This window comes from Coffea arabica, chromosome 1e (assembly GCF_036785885.1).
Source record: "Coffea arabica cultivar ET-39 chromosome 1e, Coffea Arabica ET-39 HiFi, whole genome shotgun sequence".
Lineage (NCBI taxonomy): Eukaryota > Viridiplantae > Streptophyta > Magnoliopsida > Gentianales > Rubiaceae > Coffea > Coffea arabica.
In genome coordinates this window covers 48,841,916-48,855,178 of record NC_092311.1, presented here as the reverse complement: position 1 = coordinate 48,855,178, position 13,263 = coordinate 48,841,916, and the positions used below count along the sequence as shown (strand labels likewise).

General features: G+C 39.7%; 3 protein-coding genes across 4 annotated transcripts; 1 reads left to right on the top strand and 2 right to left on the bottom strand.

Annotated features, from left to right (window-relative positions):
* Positions 1–1,945: 1,945 nt before the first annotated feature.
* Positions 1,946–6,006, top strand: LOC113710175 (D-xylose-proton symporter-like 3, chloroplastic). The gene is made up of 14 exons (XM_027233031.2): positions 1,946–2,386; positions 2,552–2,640; positions 3,277–3,355; positions 3,473–3,532; positions 3,626–3,692; positions 3,771–3,895; positions 3,997–4,098; positions 4,179–4,556; positions 4,682–4,729; positions 4,820–4,882; positions 4,974–5,054; positions 5,136–5,234; positions 5,420–5,557; positions 5,667–6,006. Exons 1-14 carry the CDS (start codon positions 2,147–2,149, stop codon positions 5,799–5,801), a joined length of 1,704 nt encoding a protein of 567 aa, XP_027088832.1. The 5' UTR covers positions 1,946–2,146; the 3' UTR covers positions 5,802–6,006.
* A 220-nt stretch (positions 6,007–6,226) lies between these two features.
* On the bottom strand, positions 6,227–9,680 carry LOC113710156 (uncharacterized). Of its 2 annotated transcripts, XM_027233008.2 has the most exons (4): positions 8,829–9,680; positions 8,415–8,690; positions 6,897–8,267; positions 6,227–6,635 (listed from the first exon to the last, which is right to left on the bottom strand). In XM_027233008.2, the coding sequence occupies exons 1-4, from the start codon at positions 8,920–8,922 to the stop codon at positions 6,592–6,594; spliced, it is 1,785 nt and encodes a 594-aa protein (XP_027088809.2). In that variant the 5' UTR covers positions 8,923–9,680; the 3' UTR covers positions 6,227–6,591. The 2 variants fall into 2 exon arrangements, with proteins under 2 accessions (XP_027088809.2, XP_027088801.2); XM_027233000.2 differs by having other exon boundaries at positions 6,567–6,635; positions 6,897–8,690; positions 8,829–9,071.
* Positions 9,621–11,708, bottom strand: LOC113710168 (pentatricopeptide repeat-containing protein At4g13650-like). The gene has a single exon (XM_027233018.2). It carries the CDS (start codon positions 11,706–11,708, stop codon positions 9,819–9,821), a length of 1,890 nt encoding a protein of 629 aa, XP_027088819.1. The 3' UTR covers positions 9,621–9,818.
* Positions 11,709–13,263: the final 1,555 nt, after the last annotated feature.

Genomic DNA, 13,263 nt, shown 5'->3' with positions numbered 1-13,263 from the left:
GCTGCCACCCACCACTTGCTGAAAGGTGACCGAAGTTCTGCTGTTCAATTCTGCATTGTTCTCCACCACTGGCGCCGTTGCCGCAGCCGCCGTCACCGCTTGATTCATCTGGGGCCTCACGTGACGGGGAAAGTAGGGGAATTGGGGACAGCAAAGGAATCGCAGCGAGAGAGGAAGCATCCTCAGGAGGATCGGAACAAGGGAAAACTTTGGAAGCATTTCTGATGCCATCTAGATGTAGTGCAGTGGGTGCTTGTTTTTGTAGCCTGGTCGGAGGCTTCCCTTTGGCAGAGGCTTTACATTTGGATACGGGTTCATTCTTGGCACGTTCCATCGTTGCTTAAATCTGAAGTTGCAGAACAAACAACAAATGCGTCAGGGATGTGTGTTATGGATATGATGTGAGGCAATTGAAGGAGTAAATTTCTCTTCTTTTTTTTTTTTTTTTTCTCGTCGGTGTGATTTGCTTGAAGTGAGGGAATGCGGGGAAGGGTGGTGGAGAAAAAAGGAGGATAGTCAATAGATAGCTTGCGGGACTGAATATTTGGGGAGGTGCGAGTGACTGTGAATATTTGGGATGAGGAGGAGGAGATTCTTGTCTTGAGGTGCGCAAAGTATGGGATCGGTTACGTGGGTGAGAACCCAATATCAGGTGACAAAAACGACTCAGATACTTGGTCGGGAACGTTACGGTATTTGTAACGGCTCTGACGTGATGCTTCCCATGTTTTTTTTTTCTTGGTCTCTGTGTATTAGATTAGCAACAAGTCTTGAAAAGTCGGTGAATGCAAATGCAAGGGCTTGATACTTAATACTTATCGTGTGGTTTTGGCTTTTTACCAACTAATACATTGATTTATTGGTTATTCAGAGAAATTCACGACTTCCTAACATACCAATTGATTTATTGGTAGCTGTATGTATGGTAGTGTAGCTTGAGAGTAGGGGGAAATCGAATCCAAATAGGGTCTTGCTAGCAAAGGGCCACGGAGATTGATCTAAAATGCTATTCAGCATTGTTTCATCAGTGCCGCCACAATCGAAGATAAAACACCCTATACTTCCAATTTTCTGCCACTTTTGCTCGCAGCGGAACCTCTTCATAGCCTGAAAGGGATGGCATGCTTTTGCTTCTCAATCCCTTCAGCTACATCGTCATCGCAGAGCACCACCTGATCGATCAGCTTCAGGAGAAAACGTTTCTTCTCTCTAATTAGATTACGCCCAATACTAGACTTCGATTTCAAACAGCTCTTTGTCGGACCCCATTAGATGACTATGATTTGTAGCGATCCTACCAAATTAACAACACAATCACTCCGACACGCAAGAATATTCGACGGAATCCTTTTGGGAGAGCAGCTTCCCCACCATGCGTCGCCAAATCACAGCACAATCAACAAAAGCAGATTCACGAAATGCTAAATATGAAGAAAGAAAATGAGAAGTACAGCTGGAACAAAGGCAACAAGAGAAGCGAAATTCCAGTCGGTTAAGATTAAAGCAGAAGTAAAGACGAACGAATAGACGTCCTAAAAAATCTACCGTATTAGTTAGAGCTCAGAGTTGCTCGGTAATGGAGGAAGTTGCAGGACGCACATTAGCAGCAGGTTTCCGGTCGAGCATTCACTCGAGTCGGTTGAATGAAACAAGCCTTACTGGTTTGTTTGTATAATTAGTTAATTACTGCCACAGCTTACCGCGGTGTATTTTCTCGATGCACGATAATGATAATGATAGACACTAGTCATTATAATTAAAGAAAATTGAAAAATATTTAATCCATGTGACTCATTATTAACAAATGTATGCCACTATTAGCGTCCGTCCCAAACCAAAAAAAAAAAAAAAAAAGAAGTAAAAATATATATAGTAGAGTGACGCCGATCAACTTGCTTGGGCTTAGGCACAAATGTCAAAACGCAACGTGTCTATCCAAAAACGCAGACCACAGAGTACCAAAAATGATCAACTAGAGCGTATTATTGCCTGCCTTCTGCCCTCCGATTTTATGGGGGTTTCCTCTTCCACTTCTTGCACATGTAAATGGTAAAATTGTCTGCACATGACAAGGCTTTAAAATCTGCAACTCTTAACACATTCTAAAATCCCATCAATCACCACTGAATCATAGGTTATAACAATCATGTCTTTTACCTCTTTTCACCCACAGCTGAACCTTAACCTTTCACACTTGCAACCTCGGCCACCATCCCTCAATCCATCCAAAGGGTCACACAAACTTCTCTTCAGGCGATGGAGCAGCCAAAGCCCACCTTCCAAATGCAGTCCATTTTTGGCTGGTACTGGTGGTCCGTATTTTAGTTCTGGTACCACGTTAAGGAGCATCTTTTTGTTGTTCTCTGGCAGCAGAAGCAGACCAAAGGTAAACCACCATCGAACTACAATAAAATTGTTGAACCGTGATCACAGTTCAGAACTGGTGTGGTACAATTCTAAAGTCGTACTTGTTTAGACTTCTGGGGCTTTGCGAATTGTAATGAATACTGATCAAGGTTGTTGCTTTGGTTTTGACTGACGTGATCGGAAGGTTCGAGCCGCTTCAGAGGATGGAGGCGAGTCTCTTGACGCTGAAGCAAACTATCAAGAGGAATTTTCCTGGTCTTCAGTTATTTTACCGTAAGTCAATTGTTTGCAGATTTTCTACTTCTGGAAGATTTTAACTGTTGAAATTTTCGTATTTGTGACTAGTTAATTGGCAGTTCTCAATTACGTACGCATTGCTCGTGGATAAAATGCATTCCTCCTGATTCATGTTTGTCCGATTATTTGGCTGCAATTCTGACGAGGGATTGCTAATTGATTGACTGAACCCGTTTACATGGTCCACCCTCTGACCAATCGAATGCTTTCGTGTCTTTCAACCCGCAACTTTTTATATGAACCCAGCTATTCTCGATTCTGAGAGGGTCTGATTCATTGCAGTATTAAGTTCGGTTTTCAATATAGTTATCTGATGTACTGGATAATGTAATCCATGTTTTAGGAGGGCATAAGTGTCTAGAGGTGTATGTTTGTGGGATTTGTATAAAGCTGGAGTTGGTAGGACTTATTTCATGCAGCTGGAGTTCTACACACACTGATAAAATTTTGGTAACTGGTTCAGCAAATTAACGATAATTGGGTGTATTGGACAAACATATCCTTTGTTCCCCCCAAATTCACGTCATAAATATTGTAAAAATGCTGAAACTTGATTTTTCTTGCCAATTTGAACCGCATTAATCCCAGTCACCTTTTGAAATCATATACCAGGTTTCTGTTCCCAGCTTTCGGTGGTTTATTATTTGGCTATGACATTGGCGCAACGTCTGGTGCGACAATCTCCTTGCTGGTAACTTACTGCTGTTCACAAACATTTTCCTGTCCCTCTTTTGTTCCAAACACTACTAACTGTCATGGCGATTGTACTTTGGAAGACTCTTTTTACTTTTCCACTATCATTTTGCAGTCACCTGAGCTTAGCGGTACGACGTGGTTCAACCTTTCGGCTGTTCAACTAGGCCTTGTGGTAGACTTTGCAATCATGACAATTCTGCTTCATATTATCTAACTCTTATTTCATGGAGGGTAAATGCTTGTTCTTCATTTCTTTTGATTTTAGGTTAGTGGTTCCCTTTACGGAGCTCTTCTTGGTTCCCTCCTCGTTTATCCTCTGGCAGATTTTCTTGGTATGGCTCTTGCCTTGTTATGTGGCTATTATGCTAGAACTACCATATTAACTGTCTATATTACTTTAATTTCTGAAGGAAGGAGGAGGGAGCTCGTCATGGCAGCCATTTTGTATGCAATTGGCAGTGCTTCAACAGCCTATGCCCCTGGTCTGGCTGTTCTCTTACTTGCCCGGCTTGTTTATGGACTTGGAATAGGCCTAGTAAGCTTCTTTGAGTTTTCAACCTCTATCCTTCCAAAATTCCTAAAGGACTAATAATATCCTGAAATTTGACAAGCATGCTAATCAGTTGTGTTTGACAGGCAATGCATGGGGCTCCTCTTTACATAGCAGAGACTTGTCCAGCACAAATTCGGGGAACTTTGATATCTTTGAAAGAGCTGTTCATAGTTCTGGGAATTTTGGTAAATTTGCCATTTTGAAGCTCACATCCATTTTTGTTTTGAAAAGAACATGGGGGTGTTAATAATTGCTCTTTCTGCAGCTGGGTTACTTTGTTGGGAGCTATGAAATTGATGTCGTTGGAGGGTGGCGTTACATGTATGGACTAAGTGCTCCTATTGCATTGCTTATGGGGATAGGCATGCTGTCTCTTCCACCATCTCCCCGGTGGTTACTTCTCAGGGCAGTTCAAGGTAAAGGGCCCTTACAAGAGTTGAAAGAAAAGGCAAAACATGCTTTGAGCAGACTAAGAGGCCGAGCTGCAGGCGATAAAGTGTCTGAAAAGCAGATAGAGGAAACCCTTACCTCATTGAAAACTGCTTATGCTGATCAACAATCTGAAGGGAGTTTGCTGGAGGTGTTTCAGGGTCCAAGTCTGAAAGCATTTATAATTGGTGGAGGCCTGGTCCTTTTTCAACAGGTGATGAAAATCTTCTTTCAATTTGTTCTCTGCATGATATTATCTTTATTCTTTTTCTTTTCTATATTCATTGGGGTTAAATAAAAGGTTATCCTAACAGCAAGTTTACCAAATTGTTATTACAGATAACTGGGCAGCCAAGTGTTCTGTATTATGCTGGTCCAATTCTTCAGGTGGTTTGCTTTTTCACCCTGTTATTATTTATCCATTCATTTGCTGCTGTTTTCACTTGACCTTATAATAATATGAATTTTTGTCTCAAGACTGCTGGATTTGCTGCTGCTTCTGATGCTACGCGTCTTTCAGTTGTAATTGGCACGTTTAAGGTGTGTCTGATCAGGTGACTGAAGAAATTTCTTGAATCTTTTCTGTTTGAGGGAAGCTTATAATTGACTTTCATTTGGTACTGTTCTGAAGTTGGTGATGACAGGAATTGCTGTTCTAAAAGTTGATGATCTTGGGCGTAGGCCATTACTGATTGGAGGTGTTGGTGGCATCGTAAGCTTTAATAAGCCCTACAGTTTTTTTTTACTTTTCAAGTCATATGTAGGTACAATTTAACTTTCTTTTTGTTCATAGGCCTTGTCTTTGCTGCTTCTTTGGGCTTATTACGAATTTCTTGGAGGTTATCCTTTGGTTGCTGTGGCAGCTCTACTTCTATATGTTGGTAGCTATCAGGTAAAATACCTCCCTTCTCTCTCCTCCCAAAAACACAAAAAAAAAAAGAAAAAAAAGATGATTTGACTTATCTTTGGGATGCATTAAATATTTACAAGAAATATGGGATTTATCAGTTGCGGTTGAAACTTTCTTTTAGCTAGTGGTCAGCTTTGCTAATTGTTCCATATTTGTATTTATATCAGGTATCGTTTGGGCCTATAAGCTGGCTTATGGTGTCTGAGATTTTCCCTCTACGAACTAGAGGAAAGGGGATCAGTCTCGCAGTTCTTACGAATTTCGGTTCAAACGCAATAGTAACTTTTGCTTTCTCTCCACTGAAGGTGACTTAAACTCTTCCCAGAAACTTGTTACTCTCAAAGCTTGGATTCATGATTCATGTTTCCGGTTCTCTCTTTGACTGATCCATTCTGTCATTATCTATTTCTGCAGGAGTTGCTTGGGGCTGCTAATCTTTTTCTTCTGTTCGGTGCAATTGCTCTATTGTCGCTTGTGTTTGCGGTGGTGTATGTCCCTGAGACCAAAGGCTTGAGCTTGGAAGAAATCGAGTCCAAAATTTTAAAGTGAAGGCTTAATGCGTCAGGATCTGTGATTACTAGATTCTAGTAACCTAACAGTTCTCTGATTTGTAGATATTGTGTGACAACCTTGCAGTGAAGACTTGGAAATGAGATGTACTTATTTAAATGCCATGATACGAGGTATTGTTCAAACCTTTCATTTTGATTTCTAAGGACTTAACTGAGAGACCATCAAAAATTTTTAAGGACCATCTGACCAACCCTCCCTCCGTAATATCTCAAAATCTTCTGGTTTACCTTACAAACTGATCAAGATCTCATCCATGGGTAGAATACTACTCCTTATTACTTGCCAAAAATCAAAGAAAAGGAGTCTACACAAATATCCACCTGGGCCTTAATTCAATTCAATTTATATTAGGATGCAAGGTTCTTCCCCGACAATCTTATGCTTTTTATTTAGGCAATGAATAGTAATTCGATTCTGTGTCACTTTAAGATGAAATCATTCACTTCAAAGGATGATTATACAGCACAGATGCAATTATCACAACAAAGAACCCACATCGGCTGAAGTCCTCTTGTTGTCTATTTGTCTAAACAACTTGGCCTACAGACCTAATTAAGAATGCAGACACATCTGCAGTGACCAATAATGTAACTAATTTCGGACTAAAATGGCAGATCCATCAGTACTAATGGGTACAAAATTCCTACTAATGGTGCTGTAAAAGCAACTTATTTCTGGTTGACCAGCTTATGATTGCACAAGGTCCCACTAAAGGAGATTCAGGAAATAGCTGGTAATCAATTTGCACCTGACCAAGAGTTGGTCTTCAGTTGGCTTGAAGTATTCTTCCATGAGTTTGCTCCTCAAGATCTGCAACCAAAATTTCATCGGAGATCAAAATGAATTTGAGTAAACGAAATAAAGAGAAAAATAAATCCTAAGGATTCCGGAAGTTTTGCAGCATCGATTTAGTGACTGACAGCCTGCCAGGATTAGGACCCTGGCTTTTGTTCATATAGTTTGAGGATAACTTTTTGGGCATTCAGCAAATTACGGAAGCCAGGCAAGTATTCTGGCTGTATAACTATTATCATTCAACTAAAGTTCCTAATTCATAAAACAGGAGCTAACCTTCTTGGGCATTAGTAGAGACTGGAACGAGGGGAGATGAACTTGCGCTGTGGAAGACAGGGACCTGAGGCGTTAAGCTTGTGCTGCGGAAGAGGGGGAAGTATGACGACGGATTTACATTGGCAGAAGAGGTGGAAGTTGGTGATGGAACTTCTGTTTTGATCCATAGGGGATTGTGTGATATCAAATATTCCGCTTTCATCGTCTCCCTGGATGGTTTTCCTTTAGAACTTGCGCCACGGGGGCTGGAAACATGTGACAATGAACTTGCATTGGTAGAAGAGATAGAATTGAGTGGTGGAACTTCGGTCCTGATAAAAAGGGGAACTTGTGGCGACAAGTTTGCTGCCTTTGCTCTCTCGTTCCTGGGTTGTTCCATAAAATTTGCACCTGGGGAGATGGGGGCATGTGAAGGCGTGTGTGCACTGGTAGAAGAGTTGGAATTTGGTGGTGGAACCCCTTTCTTGGTAGAATTGGGAAGATTTAATGACAAATTCGCCGGTTTAATTGTCTCCTTGGATGGTTCTTCCCTAGAGATTGCCCTGGGGGACATGGTGACCGGAGACGAATTTACATTGACTGAAGAGAGGGAATTTGGTGGGGAAACCGGATTATTAGATGACAAACTTGTTGCCTTGCTTGGGTCCCTGTGGAGTTTTTCCACAGTGCTCTCACCAAGAGACTTGAGGTTTGGCTGTGGAGGTGAAGCTTCTGTTTTGGTAGTAGAAACGGGAACGTTTTGAGAAAAATTTGTTACCTTGATTTTCTCCGTGGAGGGTTCTGCAACAGAGCCTTTTGAAGCAGAGTGAGGGTGTTCATCATGTCGAAGAAATGAAGTTACAGCTTCTCGCACTTTTTCCACCATGCCCATATCACGAGGACTCTTTCTTGGACTTATTGCCTCAGATATGGCCTGAGAAAGTGCTCTGTCATCTTCTCCAGGCTCGATCTTGTTCATGAAATACTCCTTCACAGAAACACCTTTGTCCCACTTTTGTGGGCTCCAATTACCCAGATGTTCTCTAATCTCGGAGCTCCTGTCAATATTCTTGACATCGTCAGCAGGAAGATGCTCCGTATCCGGATTTGCATGTTTCTCTTGGTCCTCAGGGCTTGAAATAGTCAACCCTGCAATCTTGGAAGCAATTAATTGAGTGGCATCGCTGACCTTAGCATATGCTGGTGCGAGTTTCTCAGACACGGTTTCAGTGATGGTCTTGCTTACAGCAGCAGCCTTATCTTTCCCTTCATCTCCATCTTCGTGTTTGATGCTGGTTGGGAAAAGGTGCTTCTCAGAAACAACTGGATCTGCTCTTGGATGTTGCCTTGCAGTTTCTCTATAAATTTCAGGTGCTAGCTCTGATTCATACACTGAAAATGCAGGTAGAAATATTCTTAATGAAATGAAGCCAAAATCAGGACAAACGTATATTATAGTGCATTTATAATGTTTTATATTTAGATTAAACGTCTGAACAAAGAATAAGTATATCATGAAGGGCCATAGATAGAGGATACTTGGAGCTCCAAGATACTCAGCATCTTCATCTTCTTCATCATCATAGGAGTCGTCCAAACTAACACCCCAAGGCGGTGTAGTGTTGCCGTCCGGGGTTTCATGATTCTCATCGTCATGCTTCTTCTTTCCGCTGAATGACTGGCGCAATTTCCTAGCTCTCTCCTTGACTTTAGTCAAAACTGATTTCTTATTATTATGGGGACTCAAATCTTCATCGTGGTAGTGGTTCCTTGCAAGAGTCGGTGAGGTACTATGTTGCCATGAAGCTTCATCATCTGACAAGCAAAATCCAGCGTGAAAACCGTGCATGGTTTAAAAATTTAGCGCACAAAGTGTCATTAAAAAAAATTCAAAGAAGAAAAGTGCCAAACAAAAAAAATTCATTGCTTGGTGAATTTCATGTTTGGATTTACCTTGAAGGAGTTGCTCAAAGGTGAGGGATTGAGCTTTAGGAGTTTTCGGGGTTGGGGTCTCGGCATATTTTCTGCTGACTTCAAGTTGGGCCATCGTGCAAGAATGTAAACTTTCTGAGTGTGCTGTCGTCTTCTTCTGATGGTTTCTCCTAACTATTCTTGTTACCCATTATAATCGTCTTATGATGCTTTTTCAATCCAATTTATATTCTTGTCATCCATCATAATTTGTTGTCCTCTTCTTCACTGGTTTCTAATGCTTCGCCTCCGTATTCTTGTTATCCACCACACCCTATGGTCTCCTCTTCACCGGTTCTGTGAAAGTTTAAACTGAGGGGAAAATTTAAGCGCAGACAGCGTTGGTAAATGCATGGCTTTCGGGTTCCTTGTGGATTACAGAACCGTAAACGACACAAACCACAGATCATCTAACCATCCACTTTGGACGTTAGAGTACGAGGGCTCCTAGCTCTCCAAGTGGCAACAAGCTCTTGCAACAGGCTATTTTTATTTTGGGCTTCGACTTCTGTAGCAAGTATCAAGTACTTTTCCGTGTATTATGTATTCAGAATGCAAAGCACCGAACCTAGGCGATGCATTTGCCGGGACCTTTTGATGGTACTTCTAAACCGAAAAAGAATACGAAATTAAAACTTTAATGCAAAGAATGAAATTGGCTGATTCTTGTTTCCGGCTAGTGAGAGTCCAACTCCAAAATCATAATACGACAGGCGGTTAGGAAAAATATTGGGTTAAAAAACATCTGTCGAGCCAAAAGTTCCCCGATTGCTGTTACTACAACTATTCTCCTCATTCCTCAAGATGGTCCTCCAAGACTAACTTCACAACACTGTCCATTAGTTTGCCTAAATTAAATGCAAGAATGTTTCCTGGGCATAATCACGCGAAGTTACCTGTTAGGATTTCATATCTTGATGTACAGATCTCCCACCCCTAATGTCATGGCTTAAACTTAGTTGCTCTTTGGAATCAAATCCAACTATATCCAGGGTTTTTCCTCACTTGTCTATCACACATTATCTTGCGGATACCAGCTGCATCATTCCAACTACCTTCACAGGCCAAGATATTTGATAGCACAACATAAGTTGCAGGATCACTTGGACAAAGCTCCACAAGCCTTCTTGCAGATCGTACTGCAATTTCTTTGTCACCGTGAACTTGACAAGCACCCAGTAAACTTTTGAACATCGAGGGTCCTGGCTGTATTGGCATGTTATCAATGAATGCCTCGGCTTCCTGAAGATGACCAGCCCGACCATACAGATCAACAATGCTAGCATAGTGCTCTAAATTGGGTGGTGGAAGGCTATCATCGTCTTTCATCAACTGAAAATACTCGAGTCCTTTATCCACCCGGCCACAATGGCTGCAAGCAGAAAGCACTATGAGGAATGTTGTTAGATTTGGTTTAACCCCAGTGGTCATCATCTCTTCGAACATTCTAATAGCTTCCTCGGCATATCCATGATGGGAATAGCCCGACAACAGTGAATTCCATGATATGACATCATGTTCATCCATCAACGTGAATACTTTCTTTGCATAACTAAGATTACCGCATCTTGCAAACATGGAAACAAGCCCATTCCGCACACAGATATTTGAAGCATGCCCTCCCTTGGTAACCAGACTATGGATCTGCTTCCCCACTTCAAGAGCTGAAATAATACCAATTGATTTCAACACACTTGCATACGTGAAAATATCAACACTGATGCCTGCCTGCCTCATCTTTGAGAAGCAGGTTAGTGCTTCCTCACCACTTCCTAAATTGGAAAAACCGGCAATGACTGCATTCCATGAGATTTGGTCCCAAAGGGTAATAGTTGAACAAACTCGATAGAATTCCTCTAAGCTACAACTACACTCTGAATATACAGTCACCAGTGTAACTGACACAAAAATATTAGACTCAAAACCTTCCTGAACTATACGACAATGGATTTCCCTGCAATGGTCTAGGTCATCAGGACAACAAAACGACCTCAATAAACTGTTATATGTCACATAATTTGCCTCAATTCCAACCCGCAACATATCCCGAAACAAAGTCATTGCCTCCAAGGAGAGCTTATTCTGTGCATAACCAGTTATCATTGATGTCCAACTGAGAACATTCTTACAAACCATTCTATCAAACACACTTCTTGAGGCTTCAATATCCAAACATTTGGCGTACATATCAATTAAACCAGTCCCCACAACAACATTAAACTCAAAACCAAATTTTAAACCCAGAGCATGGACTTGAGCCCCAAGCCAGCAATCTTCAAGCTGGGCACAACCCACAAGAGCTGCCGAAATGCTATATGGCGTCAGAAATATCCCGAATCTTAGCATTTCTGTGAATAAGTACATTGCTGTTCCAGGACAAAGGGTTTCTAGGTAACCAGAAATTAAAGAATTCCAAGTCACAGCATTTCTCTCCGGTATTTCATCAAACAAATGGTGAGCCGACACAACGGTACCACATTTGCAATACATATCAACCAAGGCGCTTGAGATATAGATATTTGAACCAAATCCCATTTTAATAACATGGGTATGCATTTGAATCCCAACAGAATATGAGCCAAATTTTGAGCAAGTGGAAATGATTCTGTTGACAATATGGGGTCTGTGTAAAAACCCATGCTGATGAAACTCAGCTAAGAGGTTTAAATCTGTAAAACAGTTCAATTGGTTGTTTCCTGGGTGAGTTGTGAAGTCTTGAAAATCACAGGAGTGGAAAGAATTTACTGGGCCTTGGATATGGTCATTATGGGTTGTTACGGCGCCTGAAAAGCGATGATTGGCCACTTTCGCCGAGTTTGCCAAGGTGTACCGGAAGTGACATGTATGTGACCGCAATATCATTTTCTCGCCGTTTCCATTTTTTCTGGGTCGTGCTCGCAGCTGGCAATCGTCTACCTTTGGCTATTCAATTAAGGGTTAATTACACTTTGTCTCCCTGAACTTTGGGGTAGTCACACTTTATCACCCTTAACCTTAAAAGTTATTTTTACACCCACATTAAAATTAGTCAAGGTAAGAAATCTAATTCCCACAAAAAAAAGTGAATTGTTGCCCTTTTATTTATAAAATTAGTTATAAATTACTAGTCTTTTTTTCTTGCTAAAAGATATTGATCTTCTCCATCATGTCTACTATACAAAAATATCCAATTGATAAGAGAAGAAAAAAGTTTACATTTAATTTATTATTCTTAAAATGTTTGCTTATTCTTGTTGGATTACTATTCATTCTTCTATATATATATATATATATATATATATATATATATATATATATATATATATATATCTATATATACACCTTTTTTCAATTTATTAGACTTTAAATCAAATAACAAGGATAAATAACATAGTAATAACAATAAATATAGTTGGCAAAATTTTGAAAATAAAAGGAAATATCAAGCATGTTATTTTAAATTTTTTTTTTGCTTTAGCTTATGTAAACTATTATAATAATATTGTTATCATTTTTTATTTGTTAAATTAATCAACTATTAAATAATTAACCAAATTTACTAAAAAAGGTTGCTATACCTTATTTTTAAACTTGAAGTGGAGAATAGAGATTAAAACAAACTCATTTTTTGGGCAAATAAAAGAACGAAAATAGTAAATTATAGATAATTTCAGCAACAAAGGAGCAATATTATCACAACACACTTTTTTTTAACGAAGTTAGGGTATTTAAGGTTGACTAATTTTCATGAGGAATAAAAGTATGTATTTTTAGAGATAAAGATGGTAAAGTGTGACTATCCCAAAAGGTGGAGGGATAAAGTGTGATTAACATTTCAATTAAATAGCTCATTTGATTTGATTTGATTCTCTCTCCCAACTTCCATTAGCTATAGCAAAAATTAGTAATTTGTCTTTTGAGATAATGGATAGGAATTATTTGTCAAAAAATTATTTGCTTGTATTACAAATATAATTTTTTGTCTTTTCCATCACCTTTTATATTACAAATATCACATAGCAAAATGTTTGTCCTTAAAGACGCAAAGCAAAATGGTTTTCTCATGCCTCAATTTCCTTATGTTTGCCTTCTTAATTAAATGGGATAATTTCACAAACCTCCCCTGAGGTTTATGACAATTTCTTTCGGCTCCTCTCAATTATTACAAATTATACTAACCTCTTTTGTCATAATAAAATGACTATAATGACCTTCACTTAATAAATAATTAATAAATAATCCATAGTATAATGAAATGAGATTAAAAAAAAAAACAAAGAGAAACCTGACCTTTTCAGCTATTCTATTTACAAGTTACAGCCAACGATGATTCTCTCTCACTTACTATCACTTTATTTTCATCCATCAACCCCTTTCTCCTATAATTCGATCTCAAATTACCACAATCTATTACCTATAATTGCAGCCAATCGCACCA

What these genes read in the sequence shown, in the direction of transcription:
- LOC113710156 (XM_027233000.2), bottom strand. Translation starts at nt 8,922, where the DNA reads ATGGCCCAACTTGAAGTCAGCAGAAAATATGCCGAGACCCCAACCCCG. An exon ending in CTTTGAGCAACTCCTTCAAG is followed by an intron (nt 8,691 to 8,828) that starts GTAAATCCAAAC and finishes TTTGCTTGTCAG; the next exon opens with ATGATGAAGCTTCATGGCAA. An exon ending in CTCTACTAATGCCCAAGAAG is followed by an intron (nt 6,636 to 6,896) that starts GTTAGCTCCTGT and finishes TTTTGGTTGCAG; the next exon opens with ATCTTGAGGAGCAAACTCAT.
- LOC113710175 (XM_027233031.2), top strand. Translation starts at nt 2,147, where the DNA reads ATGTCTTTTACCTCTTTTCACCCACAGCTGAACCTTAACCTTTCACAC. An exon ending in CTGTTCAACTAGGCCTTGTG is followed by an intron (nt 3,533 to 3,625) that starts GTAGACTTTGCA and finishes TTTTGATTTTAG; the next exon opens with GTTAGTGGTTCCCTTTACGG. An exon ending in TCCTCTGGCAGATTTTCTTG is followed by an intron (nt 3,693 to 3,770) that starts GTATGGCTCTTG and finishes TAATTTCTGAAG; the next exon opens with GAAGGAGGAGGGAGCTCGTC.
- LOC113710168 (XM_027233018.2), bottom strand. Translation starts at nt 11,708, where the DNA reads ATGATATTGCGGTCACATACATGTCACTTCCGGTACACCTTGGCAAAC.